This window comes from Manis javanica, chromosome 1, assembly GCF_040802235.1.
Source record: "Manis javanica isolate MJ-LG chromosome 1, MJ_LKY, whole genome shotgun sequence".
Lineage (NCBI taxonomy): Eukaryota > Metazoa > Chordata > Mammalia > Pholidota > Manidae > Manis > Manis javanica.
Genome location: NC_133156.1, coordinates 150,938,701 through 150,960,683, shown reverse-complemented (window position 1 = coordinate 150,960,683; position 21,983 = coordinate 150,938,701). Strand labels below are relative to the sequence as shown.

Sequence of the window (21,983 nt, the reverse complement as noted above, 5' to 3'; positions counted from 1 at the left end):
GAACAAATAATTCAAAGATTCATATGGAAACACCAAAGACCCCGAATAGCCAAAGCAATCCTGAGAAAGAAAAATAAAGTAGGGGGGATCTCACTCCCCAACTTCAGGCTCTACTACAAAGCCATAGTAATCAAGACAATTTGGTACTGGCACAAGAACAGAACCACAGACCAGTGGAACAGATTAGAGACTCCAGAAATTAGCCCAAACATATATGGTCAATTAATATTTGATAAAGGAGCCATGGACATACAATGGCAAAATGACAGTCTCTTCAACAGATGGTGCTGGCAAAACTGGACAGCTACATGTAGGAGAATGAAACTGGACCATTGTCTAACCCCATATACAAAGGTAAACTCAAAATGGATCAAAGACCTGAATGTAAGTCATGAAACCATTAAACTCTTGGAAAAAAACATAGGCAAAAACCTCTTAGACATAAACATGAGTGACCTCTTCTTGAACATATCTCCCTGGGCAAGGAAAACAACAGCAAAAATGAGCAAGTGGGACTACATTAAGCTGAAAAGCTTCTGTACAGCGAAAGACACCATCAATAGAACAAAAAGGAACCCTACAGTATGGGAGAATATATTTGAAAATGACAGATCTGATAAAGGCTTGACGTCCAGAATATATAAAGAGCTCACACGCCTCAACAAACAAAAAACAAATAAGCCAATTAAAAAATGGGCAGAGGAACTGAACAGACAGTTCTCTAAAAAAGAAATACAGATGGCCAACAGACACATGAAAAGATGCTCCACATCGCTAATTATCAGAGAAATGCAAATTAAAACTACAATGAGGTATCACCTCACACCAGTAAGGATGGCTGCCATCCAAAAGACAAACAATCAAGAACGCAGCAATCAAGTTTGAGAAAGACAGATGCACCCCTATGTTTATCGCAGCACTATTTACAATAGCCAAAAATTGGAAGCAACCTAAATGTCCATTGGTAGATGAATAGATAAAGAAGATGTGGTACATATACACAATGGAATACTACTCAGCCATAAGAAGAGGGAAAATCCAACCATTTGCAGCAACATGGATGGAGCTGGAGAGTATTATGCTCAGTGAAATAAGCCAAGAGGAGAAAGAGAAATACCAAATGATTTCACTCATCTGAGGAGTATAAGAACAAAGGAAAAACTGAAGGAACAAAACAGCAGCGGAATTACAGAACCCAAAAATGGACTAACAGGTACCAAAGGGAAAGGAACTGGGGAGGATGGGTGGGCAGGGAGGGATAAGGGGTGGGGAGTAGAAAGGGGGTATTAAGATTAGCATGCATGGGGGGGAGGGAGTAAGGGGAGGGAGGGCTGTACAACACAGAAAGGACAAGTAGTGATTCTACAACATTTTGCTATGCTGATGGACAGTGACTGTAATGTGGTTTTTAGGGGGGACTTGGTATAGGGAAGAGCATAGTAAACATAGTATTCTTCATGTAAGTGTAGATTAAAGATTAAAAAAAAAGGAAAAAAAGAAAGAAAGAAAGAAAAGGGGGATTACTCCTTGATAGGATAAAACTATTGGTAAATCAAAGATTAACGCATGCTTTAAATATCCTTAATTTTGATCACTTAAAGGGTGTCCGATGATCGACTATGGAGGTACTCTTTTCTGATAATTTCTCTCTTAATAAAAATTAAAAAAAAAAAAAAGCAGTTCCTGTATGCTGACCTCCAATGAGTTCTACACAGTGGTATAGAGGGCATGTCAAAGTGTGGGCAAAGGGTCTGTTTGTTTTTATGCAGAAGATCAAGGCCTAGCTTGGCTACCCAGAAAATGATCTAAGATACAATATGAGGAGGAGCTTCCGGCATCAGCACTCTCTGGAGGACTCGTGCCAGGGGATGATCATCAAAAAGCCTCCACAGGGATCCGGGCGATGCTGCGGTTGTGGTTGCATCCATCCCACCGTTTCCTGGACTTGCCACTGGAATGAGGAGGGAGATGTCTAGGCTGGCATGTGCATACAGTGAGACAACGAATTTGAGTGGATCTGTACTGTTGGAACTCAACCAGGAGTTGGAAGGGGTGCAAGTTGTAGCGCTCCAAAATCTTACGACTATAGACTATCTACGGTTCAAAGAACATATGGGTTGCTTTAATTTGTCTGATTTCTCTCAGACTGTTCAAGTACAGTTGGACAATATCCATCATATCATAGACAAATTCTCACAAATGCCTAGGTTGCCTAACTGGTTTTCTTGGCTTCACTGGAGACAGCTGGTAATTATAGATTTGCTTAGTTTAGTCACCGTATTCCTATTATGTTAATATGTGTGCGCAAGTTAGTTAGTAGTTTAAAACCTATACATGCTTAATGTACTCTACAAGAAGATATGTCAAAGAAATAATCAGTCCTCCCATGTTTTCTTCCATATACTACCTCTATAGCTTTTCTTCTTCCTTCCTAATTACAACCCTTAAAGAGAATTCGTGCCTCATATTCAATTTACCGAGCATCATAATTCCTCCAGATGGTAAAGATACCTCTAGACAAGTGCTGGGCATAGAAGCCACAGGGCATAAATCTGCAAAGAAGTAAAAAGCTAACCTTTTCAAACAATATGGCTTCTCTCTCACTTACCAACTTTACATTTCCCTGTATGGTCCCGGAAGATGACTGGTTAGCCAGAGACGGGTAAGATTCCTCAAGGGAGGAACAACCTAAGACAGGCACAGTCGCAGGGGGGCCATCAGGTGAGAAATTGGGGATCAACAGTGGTGAGGCTTAGAACCTCACCCCCCGTTTTGAGAGAAATCTTCTGCATCCGTGGATGTTTTAATGCCCTTGTCTAGCTTGGATTAACACATAGTCTACAGGCACACACCTGATCATCTACAATTTCTCTCTTACAACACTAAACTATGTTTTCTACCTTTATCTTGCATCTACCTACCACTTCAGCATTTTATTAAAAATAAAAAAATAATAATAATAAAGGGAGAAATGTGGGATACACATATAAATCAAGTATAAAAATCAAACGAATATTCATATTTGACCTGATTGTTTATAATTCATAATGCGTGATCAAAACCGAAAGTTTCTGTGATGAATGCCCTTGTACTGTTTACCATGTAAGAACTTATTCACTATGTAAGAATTCGTTCACCATGTAAGAACTTGTTCGTTATGCTTCAGAAGATTGGAGACTGATGAGAATTAGGCTTGAGATGGATTAATGATTGTGCATTGAGCATTGACCCCCCCTATATAGAATTTTATTGTTGTTAACAACCATTTGATCAATAAATATGAGAGATGCGCTTTCAAAAAAAAAAAAAGAGCTCTGCCCGGTGCTCTGGGCGCAACACGGTGGCAGGGCTGCAAGGCTGCAGGAGAGCAGAGCAGAGGCTGGAGTGGTGGCAGCGCTGAGGACAGAGGCCCAGAGGATGGCTGTGCGGACAGAGGGGCCCAGAGGCAGAGACCGGCTTGCTGCATGCAGACTCCCTCTGAGTGAATGGGATTCTAGTGACTGACCTGCCACCATGGAAATATTAGTTGGGTGTAACCCTTTTGCCCCAAGAATGCTTTGCTGTCAATTTCTTTGGTCACACTGAATCCATAGCGAACTTGCCGGGGCTGAAACCCATTGGCAAGACACCTCGTCACACGCGTGCATGTTCTCACTTCCCTTTGGTGAGAACTGGGGGTGGGACGGCTGGACTGCACTCTTCAGTCCAAACTGCTTCCAAAGTGGTGTGATGTCACCTCCCCATGGGCAGCACAGGTGATGTGCCCCTCCACGGCCCCAGCAGCCCTTGGCGGTGGCAATCTTCTTGAGGACTGACCCTCCAGGCGTGTGTGGTGCACCCCGCCATGGTTTGACCTGCATTTCCCTAATGCTGAGTGATGGGAACCAACTTCATGTGCTTATTTGCCACCCACAGGTCTCCTTGCTGAAGAGTTTGTTCAAAGCTTTTGCCCATTGAAAAACCTTGGTCATTTTTCTTATTTGAGTTTTGGAAGTTCTTTATGTATTCTGCACTGGCAGATATTTCTGTCTGGGTTTATATCTTCACTTTCTTAATGGTGACCTTTTGAAGAGCAAATGTTTTTAATTTGATGAGAAGCAGTGGCAGAAATGGGGATTAAAAGGAGTCAGCCTTGCTGGCCAGTCCCTTGAGGAGTGAACACAGAAACCATCTAACAGGCACCACACAGCAGACACAGGTATGCGCTGTGGCACACACACTACACACACTTCCCTGGACCACCGGGCACAGACACAGAGGCTTGTGGCTAAGAGGTCCCGGCCACAGAGGGGGCCTGGGGACACGTGAGTGTGAAGCAGAGGCAATCCTGCTATCTGGAACGCGGATCTGTCTGCCCTGCTGAGACTTCTGAGCTCTGTTGTTGGAGGCCCTGTGCCATATGATCAAATGTGCTCGACTTCCTGACCACTAGAAAGAACAGCACGAAGGGAGAGTCACCTTCCACCATCCACAGGGATGCAGGGTGGCAGTGTGCAGCCTGCACCACCTGCCTCCCAGGGCTCCACGCTGAGCTTTGGGAGCCGTCCCTGACTCGGAAGGCTGGAGCTGCTGGAGGCCCATGGACGCTGCCCTGGGAGTGGTGGCCCTGCCAGCCGTGTGGACCACGAAGTGAGTGTGACCTCTGGCAAATGCTGGCCCAGCTCCATTTGAACAAAGCTGAGACCCTGGCTTCAGCACATGGCAGAAGCTCCCCAGGTTATTAGAAGAATCGGAGACATATGTTTTTCAATAGAAAAGCATCAGTAATGAACATTGGTTCTGTGCCTATTTCATCCACATGCTCCGTGGAGGGGCCACACTTTCCATTTCTTCCCCAGAAAACCAACAAACACAAGAACAGATGGTTTGTAATTATTTCTGGAGAGTGGAAGGGGCCGCCCGCAGGAGTGGAGAGTGGAAGGGGCCACCCGCAGGAGCCTATCTGCAGCTTTTGGAGCAGACAGCAGGCAGGCTGCCCACTCACCCCACCCACCAGGACACTCTGAGCCTGCCTGCCCGGGTGGGTGAGCCCGTGGGCCCAGCCGTCTCCTTCCCTGGGTGGTCTCCATGACGGCCTGGCGCTTCTCCTTGTTTTGTTCTGGCTTGGCTTGTCCCCCCACACCGACTCCACAGTCTGCTCAGAGGTCCCTCTCCCAAGCCTCAAAATGGAACATCCAGCTGCCCGCAGCTCTGACGTGTCCCTGCAGCCCCCACCTCAGGGTGTTCGCGCCTGTGCAGCCTGTCCGGGACTGTGGCTGGTCCTGGCAACCTGTGGGCCAGGTGAAGGGACGTTGCTCCGTGGCTGGGTGCCGTCCTGCTGCCCTCACGTGCTCGCTCTGACGGAGCCAGCTGCCCTGTCACAGGCGTTCTGATGCACGGGAGCATCCACGTGACAAAGAATGGGAGGTGGCCGCTGGCCGACTCAAGAGCTAAGGCAAGGAACAGCCCCACCGTGGCCTGGCGATGAGCCTGCCAGTGGGTGCGCCCCACCCGAGATGAGCCCACAGACCCTGCAGCACCTTGACCGGAGTCAGGAAAGCCCCAGGGCTGGAGCTGTGGCTCTTCTGCCAGGCTCCTGGCCCGTGGGGACAGAGGTGACAGCTATGTGCTGTTCTAAGCAGATACATTTTCATTTAATTTTACTATAACTAACAGTAAGCAATATCAGCATTTTCCTGGAGGTCTCCAATGCTGGAACATCCTAAAACTGACACTTGGTCCTGAACGCGCTCTTTCTCAGAGGGCCTCCTGTGCATCTCCATGTACAGTCAGTCTCCTGCTTCCCCAAGTTAGAGCCCGGGAGGCCCCTGTCCCCAAACTCCAGCTGCCACCAAGTCCTGTGGCTTTGAGATCCCCAGTGTCCCTCTTGCATCCCTGTGAGCTCATGCCATGTCCTGAAGGCTGCAGCAGGTTCCCAGATGGGCTGGCCTGCCCACCTGCCACCTCCAGGCTCCCATGCATGTGGCTGCTGGGGTGCTGCCTCCCAAACGCACCCAGCCCGGGCCACCCCACTGCCCTCCCTCCGGTGCACTCAGCAGCTTTGGGAAGAGCCTAGCTGGCCAGGGCCCAAGGCTGAGCCTGGGCACTCGCCTGGCTCAGCTGGGATGTCCCCTGCAGTAGACCAAGAGGCCCCTCCTGGGCCGCCTTCTCTGGGAGACTACAGCGTGGCGGTGGTTCCATCCAGGGAAGGGCTCTGCAGGCTGGGGGACAGCCTGCCTTCTTCACGCAAGGACACGATGGAGCCTGCGTGTCCGCTTGGCAGATACCCTGTCACTGGACTTCGTGTCCATCGTTAGACTCTCCGGTTGGTGCTTTTCTAACTCCCCTGTTCTTTTTTTCATATTATCCCGCTCTTGCCTCATAGATGCTATTGCGTTTTCTCTCTGAGCATCTCCACTTACTATTTTTCAAATGCCTTCGTGTTTCCTGTGTGCCTTGGGGCGGACTTCAGCCCTGCTGCCTCTCTCAGGTGCCTCTTTGTGCTTTGAGCTCATTTCTGGTAGAGGCTGGAGGAGGGGCCTCCTGCCTCAGGACACGTGTGAGCATGGGGCATACTGGCCAGCTTGGAGTGGGGGCTCAGAGGCACATACTCAGGTAGAGGTGAAATACGAGCGGTGCCCGAGCAGCAGGAGGCCGTCGATGTCCAAGAGCAGCATGACCGCCCCGATGCCCAGGGCCACTGAGGTCTTCGTCCTTATGGGGAACAAGGGCAGGAACAGCAGCTGTGTGTTCTTGCTGGAGACTTCCATGGGGACAAGGGAGAGACGCATGCATCCAGCACCTGCTGCTGTGGCAGCACTTCTCATCAGGTGGGCACCAGTGGGGGAGGGAATAGCAACTTAAGGGAGTGCCTCCCTGCCCAGGGGAGCCCTGCCTTACCTAAGCGCCCTTGCAGCCCCTCCTGCCTGCAGTGGGCATTGTGATTCCCACTCTGCAGATCTGGAAGGGGGCTGGGTGGGGGTGCTGAGTGCCCAGGTCTCAGAGCCTGGCCCCTCTGCCGGCCTCAGGGCCCACACTCCCCACAGGCCCATGCTGCCTCGCTGGACCTTCTCCATTCTCAACAGCCACCAGGTCACTTGTAGGGTGTGCTCCCGTGGCCACAGGCAGCTGACACGCAACCACACCTCTTCCAATAATCAAGTGTGAGGAAAACACTGAAGGGCTACCTGTAAGCCAGTGAAGACCAACTTCCAGCTGAAATGTCTTCTCTCTGCACCGTCACCATGCCCGGCTCTGTGTGTGCTGTGGGCAGAGTCCAGCGTGTGCAGGGTGGCTGACTTGTCCCCTTGGCTGGTGACATCATGATGAATTTGCCCAGTGAGAGTCAAGCATGCTGGGAACCTAAGAAGCCTATGGAATCTTCTAGAACAGCAAACCCAGGACTTGCCTCCATCAAGAATTCACATGGAGCCAATCTCACCAAGTCCCCGACCCAGCAAGTCCCAGGGAGAGGCCAGCCTCCCTTGAGCCCTGTGTGCTGGGCCCCTGTGGCCCTTCCCTCGGCGGCCTGCAAGAGCCAGTTACATGATGAGTGCTGGGGGCGTAAGGGAGCCTCAGGTGCCAGGAAGGGTTCCAGCAGTGTCCGAGATGCCCACACTGGACCCACACCACCAGGCAGTGAGGGAGGAGCCCCAGGGCCATCCATGGGCTCACAGAGCTTGTCCTTGAGTGTTCCAGAAGCTGCCAACACTGGGCAGCCTCTGGCTAAGGCTTCGTGGAGTGTCCGGAGGGCGAGGCATCTGGCTGGCTGTGTCCAGATGCACGCAGCAATTCCTGCTGAGCAGGGCCTGCTCTTCCAGAGACTCCCACCACTCACTGTCACTGCAGAAAGAGGCAGATGCATTTAGGGGTCCATCCTCACAAGGGCATATCTGCTGGAAGCCGGCAGGCCAGGCAAACATTCACAGCGTGATGTCCCTGCCGGGAGACGGCATCTTCTGCAGTGGGCGTAGCAGCAGAATGGCGCCACCGCGTTCCAGGCCAGCTGGCCCCCTCCTGTAGCACAGGCTCAGGGAGTGTGGGGGATACCCCACTGCATCCTTGCTTCTGGTCTTCCAGGCTGGCCTGCTGCACACATCCCCAGGAGGGTGTCATCCATGGAGGGCAGGCAGCACCTGAGGTGTGGGAACTGGGGGTGAGGCTGGGGGTTCCCAGAACGTTCTGGGCTGAGTGACAAGGTCCTAAATTCTCCTGCCCAGTGCACTGGGCTGTGATGTGCTCTACAGAGGTGCCCAGGTGGGTCCCGGAGCAACCAGGACAGGCTCAGGGAGGTGACCTCCCTGAGCCCCTCCCTGCAGGGCCCAGGCTGCTGTGACTGATGGCCAGAGGTGAGTGGCTTCGACAATGGAAGTTCATCCTCCGTCAGGTCTGGGGCTGGAGGCCGGGCTCCGCTTCTGCCAGAGGCACCCTGGAGGGTCCTTCCTCTTGAGTCCTCCCAGTCGCTGTGCCCCAGGCACCCTCATGCCAGTAGCTGTGTCCTCCCATCTCTGCCTCCATTGTCCCGAGGCCTCGCCTCTGTATCTGCCCTCCTCTGTCTCTCTTAGGGACACCTGTCATTAGATTCAGGGCCACCCTAATCCAGGAGGACCTCAAAATCCTTAGTCACAGGACGTGCTCTCCAGATAGGGGCAGAGTCATGGTTGAAGGTGAGGTCATGACACACTTCTGAGGCCAACCAGCCCCACAAGCAACATGTGGACATCTGCCCCAAGGCTGGACTCTAGGACCCACTCAGTGAGGGCTGTGAGCCCCACAGGGCTGGCAGCCATGCATCCCCCAGGCCTTGTCCCTGGGTAGCCCTCCCGACCAACAGTGGGGGCCAGAGTGTGGACCTCACATGGAAGCCTGGCACTACCTGGAAGCATGGACACAGGGCTGCCAGGGAAGAGCACAGGCCACCCTCCAGCTTTGGCAGCCCACTCTGCTCACCCAGCCTGGGGGTGAGCTGGCTAACTACCCAGAATGAAGACCTTTACCCAGAAGATGGTGGAGAGTGAGGCTAAGACACGGTTACTGAGCGGGCACAACCCTGGAAGTGGCAGTGGCACACCTTTGTAGCAGGAGTCTGTGCAGAGCTTCTCTGGGTCGACGAAGAACTGGGTGAAGATGTGCAGCAGGATGACCACCAGGCCCAGCAGGCCCGCCGAGGCAGAGGCCACGGAGCTGGAGAAGTGCCTGTGAGGGGGCAGAGCCGGGCTCAGGGCAGGACCCAGTGTGGCGGCCCTGTGTCCCAGCCTGCTCCCAGGCCCCCTGAGGCCCCCTCTCTCCTCCTCTGTCCTTTGAGCACTTCTTACAGGCTTGCCACGTGATGCCACCAATGTATGCCCACTCCCACTGGCCCCTACAGTTTTCTGTCGTCTCAAGCTTAGAAACATGAATCAAACTTGATCACACAAGAGGCTGTGGGAGGGGCAACCACCCCAGCTCACACACAGGGAAACTGTTTTCTCGGTGTGGGCCAAGGTCCCCAGCCCTTTGAGAGCCTGGGTGTGTCCCAGCCACAGCTTGCAGCCAGTGAGCTGGCGTCCCCGCTCCCACTCTGACGGCAGCTATCTCAGCCCCACCTGAGCCCTGGGGTCCTGGAAAATGAGGCTGCTCTGGCTCAGCCTGGGGTGGGGGGCCCCAGGGGCCGTCCTATCGGGTGCCGAGGCCCAGCTGGGAAGGGCTGGGTGCAGCCTTGCTGTGCCTGATGCAAAGTAGTTTGACCCTCACCTGTGCACAGACTAGACCAGAGTCACTCCTGCCCCTTGTCTGTGCTCCGCAGTAGTGGAGAATAGTCCAGCCACCCACAACAGTAAGTTCTGGGTGAATTTTTGGAATATGCTTTCACTAGAATGCCTGCCTTTAGTCATTCTGCCATTATGGTGTCTCAAGAAAACTGCTCCTGTAGCAGTTTCAATGTTCGGCGGTCTCGTTCTCCTGAAATTGTTGACTCCATTACTCTTTGCTAGACTTCTGGAAGTTTCTTGAGGCTGAATGGCATGTTCTCTACGGGTTGGATGTGTGTGGACAGGCCCTGCAGCTTGGGAGGAAGCTGCCCTGAGCTGCCCCCGATCGATGTCCCTCTGGGTCCTGTGAACCCGTGGGTGCGGGTTCCCACGTCCCCAGTCGCGGGGATGTGCACTGTGGCCCCATGTGGGGTCTGGTCTCTGGGGGCCTGGGTGCTCAGGAGCAGCCCGTCAGGCCCAAACCCAGCAGCTGTCGGGGCAAAACTCCCCTCACTTGGGAGAGGTGGGCACCCCTGATGGGGTGGGGCCATGGCCTGTGCTGGAAATGGTGGGTGCTGTCCTTCCCTCAGCCTCAGAGAACCATGTCCCTCCTCTCCTGGCGTCTGCATGCCTCGGTCCTGCCCGGTCAGAGTGGCAGTGGCTCCGCTCCCGGCTCCTCTTCCCCTGCTCTGCTGACCCGGCCGCTCCCTTGGGGTCTGTTACGTATTGTGCCAATGCTTTGGGCCCCATCACATTGCAAGTACCAGTGCTCTCTGGCTTCTCCGCCTGACAGGTGAAGGGATGGGAGGGAATTTGGGGCAGGCCCGGCAGTCGGCTCCCACTGCACATGGCTGGAGTCGCCTTCTGCTCTCACCCTGCCTGTACCCCAGAGTGGGTGCATTTGTACACGCAGGGCTCCCACAAGGACAGCCAGCAGGCATGGTGGATGTGGGGAGGGCCGCTGGGTCCCACTCAGCCTGCTCTGGGCCCAGAGCTGCGTCAGACCTCCAAGCTCCAGCTGGGTGCCCCAGGGCACTGGCCCCTCAGCCCTCCTCATGTGCAAGGCCACACACCCTCACCAGTGCCCTGATGGGGACCAGACCCCGAGGCACCTCAGCCTTAAAAAGGCATGTCCCCTAAGGAAGGGAGGAGCTGAGCATTGTGAACAGGCTGGTCCCACCCCGATCGCAGGCTCCTCTTCTGTGAGGAAGTGATGGGACTGGGCTCCCGGGGCTCTTCCTGTCAGTTCTGTTGAGATTTTTCTCATCAGGAGGCCTTTGGATTGCCTTCTGCTCAGAGCAGCAAAGCTTCTTTCATGCAGCACAAATGGTGTGTTTCTCACATGGTCGCCTGCTTGGTGACCAGCAACCACTTTAAACATCTGCTGCCACATGGTAGGGAAGCAATGGAGCCCCCTGCGCCCTCCACCAAGCGGCCGGAGGACACGCTGCAGCCAAGGCCTGCTCGCTCCACATCTGGTCGGTTGGCAGGTGTCTTCCTGAGGATGCATAGCTCTAACACCCGGGTGCAAGACCAGAGGTATGGGAGGAAGGGACGGGTCTCACTGGAGGACCCCAACTCGAGCCAAGTAAGGAAGAGAAGGGCGAATGTCACCCAAATGATTCAATGGAAGGTCCCCAGCCGCAGGTCCCGCCTAGAACTCACGTCGCAGTACTCTCTCCCCAGCAACCCAGCATGACCAATCATCAGTGATCACAACACCCACACCGGCCAATTAGTTCTGTCCATGGTACCCTCAGAGCTCTCCCAGTGCCCTTGATAAGCCTGCCACCCCTCTTGCTGGGCGCGACTTCCCTGGCCTGAGGATACGTGCACCGGTGAACCTCGCCCGGAATTGTGCTAATACATTTTTTTTGGCTCCTCTGTTGCCACTTCCCTGGTCTGGCTTCGTTTACCTTGCACTGGGGAGCTGAGCAACCCTGCAGCCTTCGCCCTGAGCCCACCTACGACCCACTCCTGTGCGCTGGGCGCCTAGCAGCCTCAGTGGGAAGAAGGCAGGCAGGGGGGCCCAGACCAGCAGGTCAGGGACCCGTCAGTGCAGCCTGTGCCCCCTGGAGAGGGGCTGGGTTCTCGCGGCCCTGAAGGGTCTCTGGTGACTGAGGATAGGCTTGACCTGGTGCTCCAGAGTCGCCTCCACCCAGAGGTGTTTCAGAACCAACAAGGAGACCAGCAGTGCCCACTGAGCTGGGGACGGATGTGGCCTGCGTGGTCCCCACCCCCGAAAAGCCCTCACGAGTAGTTCCCACCCTTCACGCAGTTGTTGAACCACTTGCAGTGGTGGTTGAAGACAGAGATGCACTTGTTACCGGTGCTGCAGTGCTTGGCTTTTGCACTGCTGCAAGAATGTGGGGGCGGCTGTCCACAGCCTGTGTGGGAGGGGGCAGGGTCAGAGCACCTGGCCTGGCAGGGAGAAACAGGGGCAGCAGCCTGGCTGCAGAAGAGTCAGGGGCCAGTGGCAGGGCCTGCCCTCTGCCACACCTCCACGTGGTCCAGGGGTGGGGGCTGTGCTCCTGTGCAGGAGTCAGCAGCTGGCCAGGTCCCCTCCCAGGCCACACACTGACACCCTGGGGCTTCTGGTGCCCCTGGCCCTGACCAGCTCCCGGCTGTGAATCTGGGGGGCATGGAGACTGTGAGGCCCAAGACAGATGGTGCCCTCCCTGCCCCAGGTCAGGGGCTGCCCCTCTGGAGGGAGAGGTGCCTTGGGACCCCACAGGTGCCGGCCCAGCAGGCATCCCTTGACCCTGGCTCTGTGGCAGCCAGAGACTCAGATCACCGGTCGCCAACTCCCACGCCCAGGCATACACACGGTGACGTCACACAGGTGGCAATGATGCTGGGGTTCTTGTTTGCAGAGTCGAAGAATGAACTTAGCAAACACCCATGGTAGGAGAGCCAGGAAGAGGCTTTTACGGAGAGATACAGTGTGTGGGTAAAATTGTAATATTACCTGAATATTTCACCTGGTTTTAGTACATCTGCATATCAACGGGTATTCAGACGTGGAAAGAAGTATGGCTTTAGTGCATTTGCATCATTCCTCGGGGATGGAGAGAAGTTCATCTTCGTGTCAATGGGTAATTACCTGGGCAAGGAGGGCATGTCTGTACCCAAGGTGAGGCGGAGGCCAGTTTTGCTTCTGCTGGAGCAGGAGAGAGAGAAGGGCCCAGACTGCAGTCTGTAAGCAATAAATGGATTTTAAACTTTACTTCTCCCTTTGACTGATTTCAGTTTTTAGAGGTATTTTACCCCGGGATTCCCTCTCCTTGGACTTACACAGTGAGAGGACAGAGCTCCTGGCTCACACCAGGAGGGGAAAAGAGACCCCATAGTGGCGTGTTTTCTAGGGGTTTTATAGGCAGTTGAGGATTTTTGGAAACATGAAAAAAGGCTTAGGGGTGCAGACTTGTTAAGTGGTGCCTGAATATTTAGAATTGACTTAACACAAGGAACTTCCTCCTCTGATTTCTCCCTGAGATACTGGCCTCTTGCTCTGGGACGGTATCAAACAAGACTGCCTCCCCAGCCCCCAAGGTGGGCTAAGGTATTGTTTGCTAAAGAGTAAGTTAAGAATCTTACTTCTTAACTTTCTGGGTATTAAAATGCAGTCTTATCTTTAAGGTGGAATCCTTCCTGCCTTTTACTATGTTGTTTATGGCTGGGCTTACTTGCCATTATTAATTGCCCAGATTGCAAATCACCTCATTAGGTCTGAAGGAGGAAAGACAGCACATAGGCCTGGGCCTTTTAGCGTGCTAAAGTGAATCTTATTTATCTGGGGAATATTAACTGATCTCATAGCAGAATGGCTCCAGAGCTTCATGTTTAATGCAGAGGTTTGGTAGGGGGTTTCCTTGCATGTAGTTGCATGGCTCTGACTGTACATATCCTGCCTTGCTTTCTCCAGAGGCCCTCGCCCAACTCTGTCTAAGCCCACGGTTCCTGTCTCAGCAATACTGGTTCTGAATCACATGTGTGTGTTTGGACCGGTGGAAGGTCAGCATAGGCTTGGAGTCATTCTTGAAGGGAACGCTGGCTTTAGCCGGGTCAGTGGACATGGCCAGCAAGTGGGCTGCTAAGCAGTGGAAAAAGAAGAGCCCACCGGTCACTGGGGGGTCAAGGACAACAGGCCTGGAAGGCCACATGGCTTGAGGCGCCCCTGAGGCCTGGAGTTGCCTGCTGGCTGCAGGAAGGGGAGGGCCTGCACCCCAGGGCCTTGCCCAACTCCCTCCAGCCACAAGGGACAAAGTGGGGCATGCTGGCAGGTGGCTTTCAGGACGCTTTGGTGGGTGTCGGTGACCCCATCCTCAGGCTGTAGCCCCGTGTCCCAACATGGCACCAGTGGCCGGCATGACCTCGTGGCACAAGCCAGTGGCTTGAAGATTTGTGGGGCTCTCTGGGTGTCAGTCACTTGGAGTCCACGCGTGGCCTGAGGCCATCCTCCAGCTCTCTGGGGAAACAAGCCCTCACACGCCCCCTCCCCGCCCCATGCCCTGGGGCTGGCACACCATCCCCATAGAAACCAAACAGGGGAGGAAGTTGCCGCACTGGCCCTGCTTCTCCGAGGAGTTCTGGGCCAGGAGGGCGCAGGGTTCAGGCCTGCCTCCCGGGCGAGGGTGGCCTGGATGTGGTGGGAAGAGACGCTTGCCCACAGGGTCTCTTCCCGTGGGTGAGACAGCCACATGCAGAAGCCCCCCAGCCCGTGGCTTCCCTGAAGGGCTAGTGCACAGGCAGGCTCCCGGTAGGGAGTCCCGATCCCTGCCCCAAACCGCAGGAGCCCCTTGTGGGGCCCTTCTCAGGCTCCCGCTGTGGGCTCAGGTCTGCCACTCAGGCTGGGGCCACCTGGGCCCTGGCCTGGGGTCACTGTACGTCTGCCCAACAGGCCTGTGAGCAACAAGCACCAGGCTAAGGCGCCAGGTGGGAGGCCGGTTCAGGCCAAAGCTGCCCTTACCTCCCCGGCTCTCCAGCCTCCAGGTGCTGAGAACAGCCCAGGCCTGGGTATCGGTGTGGGTATGGAGACACAGGAAGCAGTTTCCAGGGGGACCAGGAAAGTGGGTGCGAGATAACTGAGAACCTGGGGACGCTTGTGGGGCTAGGGAATGTGCCACTAGGGGACACGGTGACACCCGGCCCCTCCCTGCAGTAGGGTAGGGCCTGAGCAACCCCAACTCCACTGCTGAGCAGGCAGACGGGGTGGCCCAGTGAAGGGGTAGCACAGGCCTGGCACGCTGGCCCCCCTGCTCCCTGAAGTGCAGGATGGACGCACAACACTGTTTGTGTGGTTACTGGGGCAACAGAAGCATGTCCATCCTGTGTGGCAGGACACAGGCAGGGGACAGCTGAGGACAAGGGGATGCGGCAGGAAGCTGCCTGTGGCCTAGGGATGGCCTCTTCCTCTGCCCTCATCAGAAACCGGCGGGTGGGGTGGTCAGGAGGGTGGGTGGCGTCTACCCAGGTGGCAGGTGAAGCCAGTACTGAGTTGCATGGGGTTATCCTTGCCCCCCTTCTACACTCAGCTCACACATGGAGCTGCTACAACCCTGCAGAGCTGTCTACAGCCAATGTTCCCAGCCGTTCCAAACTTGCAGGTGCCGGGACCAGGCCACTTCCCAGAACATGTTCCCCAGGAACAAAGCACAGCTTCTAGGGCAGGGACCCCAAGTGCCCAGATACGCTGGGTCTTGCCTGCACGCAGGAAGCAGTCAGTCTGCAGCACGAACAGGAGCAGGTCTCCCACCACTGTCTCACCAGGCACAGCCCAGTGATCAGCCGGGGCCAGGTGGGCCCGCTAACACCCAGGCCACCCACAGGGCTGCTATGCTGAGTTGGCTACACTTTGCTCAAGATGTCACACGTGAACGGGCAGCCGATCCTCTGCCCACCACAGGTCCCTGCCTCCACCTTCAGGTGTAATTTTACCTCGCATCTTGGGTTCAAGCTATCGCTTTCACGTAAGGCAGGAGGCCGCTGTGGTTGAGTTCCAGGCGAGGCTGCTCTGAGAACCAACTGAACGTCCCCTAGCAACAATCTGTGTTTAGTAAATAAACATCACGGAGGCGCCAGCCAGGACACACGCCCTCGGCTGGCTGCTGTTAACCTTTCCTGTCCTGTTCTCTGGCAGGAAGAGGCGGTGGAGGGAGCCCATATGGAGTTCCCACCGGCATGGTCATGTCCACACCCGGCCAGCCCTGGTGCTGGAGGGGCACCCCTTGGGGTGGCGCGGTGCCATGCGGCCGGGTCCATTCTGCCCTGGGCTCTGCCCAGGCTCTCCTGGGTGAAATGAAGTGACATCAGTCCCTCCACACAGCAGACGGAGGGCATCGAGCTGTTGCCCTTTGCAGAACAGGAGAATGGATTCCTTTGGCCTCTATGCTGCATCCGTCCACCTTTGAGGTTTCATGCCTGTGGAGTCAAGGGCAGGGACCCCTCCAGGAACAAAGCACAGCTTCCAGGGCGGGCATCCCAAGCCACAGGCCACTGGCCACACTCACTGCGACGCTGAATGACGCTGGTGCCCCCCAGTGGCCAGAGCAGAGTTCCTAGCATGGCTGCCCTGAGGGACGCTGAAGCCGTCAGACCTGGGACAGGCCTGGGTCCATCCTCCCTGGAGCCTCCCAGCCCACACCTCCATTTCTGGCCCAGGCTGAGAGAGGACTGTGGCTTTTTTGGCAGCCTGGGAAGCTCATACAGAGCAGCTTCATAGTGCCGCCAAGGAGACACCCTTAACAGCAGCCGAACAACGCAGGAGGGCAGCAAAGTTGGAAGATTTCCCACACTTCACAGGCTCCAGATAAGAGCACATCTGGACGAGGGCAGACAGGTATTCCTTGCCTTGGGTAGACCAGAGGGCATGACACTGGCACAGGCCTGGACGCCACCGTGGTAGAGAAAATCACAAGCGCTGCCCAACTAGAGGCAGGTGAGCGCTGTGCTGGACCAGAGACCTAGACCCCAGCACCACCTGCAAGGTGTGAGCCTGGATCCCCAGGTTAACAGGACCTGACACAGCATGTTTTGGGGCCGCTGGAGAATCTCAGGATGGGCTGCCTAGGGGACTGTCAAGCTGCTTCCCATCTTTGTGGCTGTGATAAGACAAGCTATGGGGGTCACGTGGGGCTTTGGAAATCCCACCGTTCCCATGAGGCACAGGAACCCCAAATTGGGGCAGCTCTGCTCAGCGCACACAGGACCGACGACTGTCCTGTGTTCAGCTCCTGGACCAGACATGTTCAGGGACATGGTGATGGGGGAGGCTGGCCAGGTCAGAGGCTGCATGGAGCTGGGGAGGCAGAGGGCAGGGCCATGGTGGCTGTTAAAGCTCACTGGTGGGGTCTGTACAGGAGGGAGCCACAGGGCATGGGTTGGAGTGGCTGTCACCAGGAACCAATAAACACCCGCCAGGCATGAGGAAGGGGGCAAGGCTGGCGGTGCCTGTGAGGCCGCAGGGAAGCACAGCAGCTGCCCTGTCAGCCCTTCCACACATATGCCTGGCGACAGCTGGTGTGTGCCCACCTGGCTGGGCCAGATCAGCCCTGCCTGGCTCGGGCCCTGCCCTGGTGATGTGGCACCTGTGAGCCTTGTCTCAGGGCCCCGGGGGAGGGCTGGCTTGACTCACTCTTCCTCGTGGTGTGCGCCGCCGCTCCACATGGCAGGCAGGCTCTCTGCTCCCCCCACACCCTCATCCTGTCCCCGCTAAGGCTGGCACTCTCGGGCCTAGACATCACCTGCAAACCAAGACAAGCTGAATGAGCACAACAAAGGGCAGCTGAGAGGTGGCCGGTGGCTAATGTCCCCTGGGCCCCTGCTTGTCTGCACCCCCTCCAGACACTGCAGATGAGTGGGGCCTGGTCAGGACACAGACTGAATGTCAGATTCCCGGGAGACGCCCTTCTCTGAGCTGGGAGACAGTGAGGGCGAGGGAGCCCCTCCCTGTGCACCTGTGCTCCTGTGCGTGACGTGTAGGTGCCTGTGGCTGGTGTGTGAGCCACTGATGTGCACATCTGCATGTGTGCATCTGCTTAGAGGGAAACTTGTGGGTCTAAAATTCATGACCTAAGTGTCCACTGAAGAAGGTAGAAGAGCAAAGTAAACCCAAAGTGAACAAAAAGAAATAATAAAAATAAAAGCAGACACTTAAAAAAAAAAACGCAGAGAAAGAAAATTACAATCTTGCAGTGCAAACGATTCAATAAACAAAGTGATAGCCTGGCGTGGGCAGGCCCACGGTGGGTGGTCCCACGGCAGGTGTTCCCACAGACACTAAAACAGGGCACGGCACAAGCAACTGTATTACGAGAAATCTGACAATTTAGATGAAACACATTTTTGGGTAAAGTACAATTTATAAAAACAGACGCAAGATTAAACAGAAAATCTGAATAGTCCTCCTTCTATTTAAGACATCTACACAAAAAAATCTAGTGTGAGGGAGATGCCCTGGTCCCTCTGACAATCACAGGCGGGGGCCTTCAGGGCACAGCAACCTCACCCCACACGGGCCCTGTGGTGTCCCAGAGGGGCCCATGCATCTACCAAAGGACTTGTTCAGAAAGCGGGGCAAGTCAGTCTCAGCGTAAGGACTGGGTGGTGATATCCTGTGTGACCTTTCAGGGAAAGTCATAGAATGGTGGCTGTGGGCACCCAAGTCATCACCAGAAGCACACTGGGCATCACAGCGCCGGCTGTAAGGACACTGCAGCATCTGTGCATGAGGCATGGGGCGAGATGGGCAGAATCTAGCTGTAGCTGGCTGGCTGCACCTGGGCCATCACGCCGTCCTCTACTGTTTTAAAGCTGTAGGCTCAGGACAGATGGCTGAGGCCTGAGAGAAGGCCTGGGTCCTTCCTGCGTCCTGCCCAGTCACCTCCCTTCCACCCACACCCCCCTATTACACACTCCTGGCCGGGAAGGGACACAGGTAGTGCAGGCCATATCCTTGCAAAGGGAGCTACCAGCTACTTCCCACTACAGGGATGTGGGTCCAACAGTGACCCTGCTTGTCCCTGGCACCAATGTCAGGGGGCCTTTGGTGGGGACCCAGGGTCCCCTGGTCAAGTGCTGCAGACCCAGGATGGGGTGGGTGTGACATAGGGCCCCACACACCCGACACAGCCCCCAGGAAGGTCTCAGGTGAGAAAGGTCACCAGCCACAAGGGTTGCCCGACAGCTCCCAGGGATGGTAGTCTTGAAATGCTTCCCTATCAACATACCTGCCCTGTGCTGGGCAGAACACTCTGCAACCTCTTAGAGAGCTACAGGGACCCACTGTGCAAGTCCTTCTATCCTGGGGCCTTCTGCCCTGCCATAGCCCCCTGCTGCCCCAGGCCCCTGGCCCACTCTCCCTGTGCCCAGGGTGGGCAAGGGGCCTGTGCTCCCCAGTGAGCATCTCTGCCAGCACCTCAAGCTCATGAGCCACATGGAGAAGTGCAGGGTTTCGGGTGCTGTGACAGTGGGTGTGTGTGGGGTGCAGTGAGGGCACTGGGGTGGGGGACAGGTCAGGCCACTCCCGCTGGTGACTCCATGCAGAGGACAGAGTAGCAGAGGATCACATGGCCAGCAAGCAGAGGGCCTGGAGCTGGCAAAAGCCCCATCCCACTTCAGGTAGCAGGCGCCCCCATAAAGGATACACCAGAGGCAACGTATTTCCAGTTGTGTGACAGGAAGGGGCTGAAGATGCCAAAGCTGGTGACAGCCAAGATGAGGAACGTGGCCCAGGCCACCGCCTGGAAGGAGTGCAGGGGCTTCAACCAGCTGCTCACTCAGGACAGGTGAGGTGGCAAGGCCAGCTTCCCCGTCCGCTGCGGCTTCTGGGGTGACCCATCTGCAGCTCCTGCTGCAAGACGGAGCAAGGGCACGGCAGGCCATGGACTCCTGTCTGCAGTGTGGCATGGCCAGGGGACCCTGGGGGCCAGGGACGGCCTTTGGTGGCAGAGCCGACAGGGGTCAGGGGTCCTGCAGAGCCTACCGTTGCCACAGTGGTGGCACAGCTGCAGACAGCCCTGGGAGGCATGTAGCCCACAAGACGAGCAGGAGGGGCTCCCATCTGCCAGGACCCCAGGCGCACGCAGTTCCCAGTGGCTCCCAGCCAGGGAACCACTCCAGCAGAGTCCCAGGACCTGTTTAAAATGCAATAGACCTATATGGAGATTCCCCAGATGCAGGCAGAAAACCCGTATCGGAGGCCCAACCCCAGGGAAACTGGGGAAACGCAGGAAAAGCAAAGTGGCCGGAGGGATGACGGCCCTTTTCATCCATGACACGCCCTGTGCCATTCCTTCCACGGGTGGGAAGACCTGTCAGCCACGGCCCGCTGGCATCCTGGAGCTGCCTGGGGCTGGGCAGCTGGGAGGGAACCGCAGTGCTTCCGGGATGCCAGGGGGCGGGGCCCTCAGGAAAGGAGGGTACTGCGAGTGTTCAGGGGTGTTGGGGCGAGCCGCCTGTCAGCCGCACAGGTGGGACTGAGCAGCAGCAGACCTGCCACACTAAGCCCTGGTCTCCTGGGAACACAATGCCCAGGAAATGGAGTCCACGTTAGTATGGCGTGATGGTGGGCGGGAGGACTGCTCTGTGGCTCCCAGCGTTGGGACCACCCCTTGAGAATCCTCGGAGCAGACCGGGGCTATGGTTCACTGCTCCTGGCCGCCCGCTCTCGTTCTCTGGATGGGGTGTCAGGTGGATTTGGGGTCATGGGGGCCCGAGCCTATGTGAGAATCCTGGGCATCCTGAGAGAACATGTTTGTGGAGCAAGGCCAAGGTGCTGGGGCCCAGAACACAAAGAGGCTGTCTGTACTGGACCCAATCTCCAAATAAAGGCAGCATCTGGATGGGAGGGCCAGCAAACAGGAGGGACACTGGTGGAGACCAGTTCCAGCATTCTGGGGAATTCCAGGAACCCTGATTTCAGGGAGTACGGGAACTGTCGCAAGTGTGATAGGAACCCAAGTGTCGTGCAGAACAGGAGCCGGAGACACGGTATCTGCCGGGACATCCAGACAGCGAGGCAGACAGGGAGGAGGGCGAGTGTGTGCAGGACTGTGACTGCCCCGGGGCAGCTGACTGCAGGCCTGTGCTGGGGAGCCTGCAGCTGGTCCCCGGTCCCACGCATGTCCTGGGAGGAGCACAATCACTGAGGTGGACCCTCGAGTCTGGCGTCAGAGTCTGTAGGACTGAGCAGAACAGGTCTCTAGGTTCCGAGCATTCTGACCCTAAAACAGACCCAGACAAACTGCCACCACGTGAGCACCACGAGGCCAGATATGTGAAGACGTGGAGGGTGCAGGCTCTGCAAACACCAAGACTCTCCATTCATGATGTGCATTGCATGAAGAAGTCGCCCGCTGCAGGGCCCACTCCCTCCAGTCAGACCCACAGCCTGAGGGCATCATGATGGAGGGTGGGCACACATGCCCCGATGACTGGGATGAGGTCTGCCTGCAGGGCCCTGGCTGGGGCTGCAGTCCGCATGGTTCTCCATACACGGGGGCCCTGGCCTGAGCCGACAGCAGATGCAGCCTGGGCTCTCCACGGCCACGGCCACATGCAGAGGCTTCGCTCAGATGGCTCCATAGCATCAAACATTCACACCTAGTGTGAAACACATGCAAAGAGAAACGTGTGTTTTTCCCATACTCTCCTTTCTTGATCAGCTCCTTCAAACAGTGCAGGCACCTGGCTAAGTGCTTTGTGCTGCCTCCCAGCCAGGGTGGGCACTGGGTGACAGCCACACCTGGGGATGCCCATCTACTGCATCCATGTGGGGCTTACTCGGGGGTCTTCCTAGTCGAGCTCACCCCCAACAGAGCCCCCTGCAGACACAAGCATGGCCCCCACTCAGATGCTCCTCTGCAGCAGCATGAGGGAGGGTGCAGGGTGCTGGCTGCCATGCCAGGCAGGTGATGGCTCTCCACCTGCAGAGGTGGTGACTGGGGGTTCCGACCTGCCAGCAACAGCGGGTGCTCGTCCCTGCTCCACTGAGCATCTGTCCCACCACCGCCAAGGGTCCTGCCCCACCAGCCACAGACAAGGCTCTGACTTGTGGAAGCTCATGCCACATACCCCCCACATGCTACATGCCACACACAGCCCACACACCATGACCTCTGTGCTAACATCTCCTAAGCCCCATCACTCATCAGGTCCCAATTGCTCTGATGGCCACTGCTGTGCCCTGGGAGGCCCTGCAGTCAAAGCTGCCAGCTCCTGATGAGAAAGAGTCAAGTGCCCGCCGCTCACCTGTTCACAGCTGAGGGTACAGGTGCC

The 21,983-nt window shown here is 56.0% G+C and overlaps 2 protein-coding genes across 12 annotated transcripts in view; both read right to left on the bottom strand.

Moving 5' to 3' along the window:
• Positions 1-6,130: 6,130 nt before the first annotated feature.
• On the bottom strand, positions 6,131-17,867 carry LOC108405459 (palmitoyltransferase ZDHHC11-like). The gene is given in 7 exon segments (XM_073238463.1): positions 6,131-6,614; positions 6,617-6,742; positions 7,047-7,049; positions 9,050-9,174; positions 11,962-12,063; positions 12,533-12,557; positions 13,681-17,867. Coding segments are annotated over 7 exon segments (609 nt in total). The 5' UTR covers positions 13,871-17,867; the 3' UTR covers positions 6,131-6,576.
• A 128-nt stretch (positions 17,868-17,995) lies between these two features.
• BRD9 (bromodomain containing 9) overlaps positions 17,996-21,983 on the bottom strand; it is a 36,354-nt gene continuing 32,366 nt past the window's right edge. For 9 of the 11 annotated variants that reach the window (XM_073238394.1, XM_073238368.1, XM_073238378.1 and 6 more), the window contains 2 exons: positions 19,690-19,840; positions 17,996-19,557 (listed from right to left, as the gene is read on the bottom strand). In XM_073238394.1, the coding sequence (XP_073094495.1) occupies positions 18,969-19,557; positions 19,690-19,840 (740 nt within the window). In that variant the 3' untranslated portion in view covers positions 17,996-18,968. Of the gene's footprint in view, positions 21,309-21,983 lie in introns of all 11 variants that reach the window. The other 2 variants (XR_012132095.1, XR_012132096.1) reach the window with 1 other exon arrangement.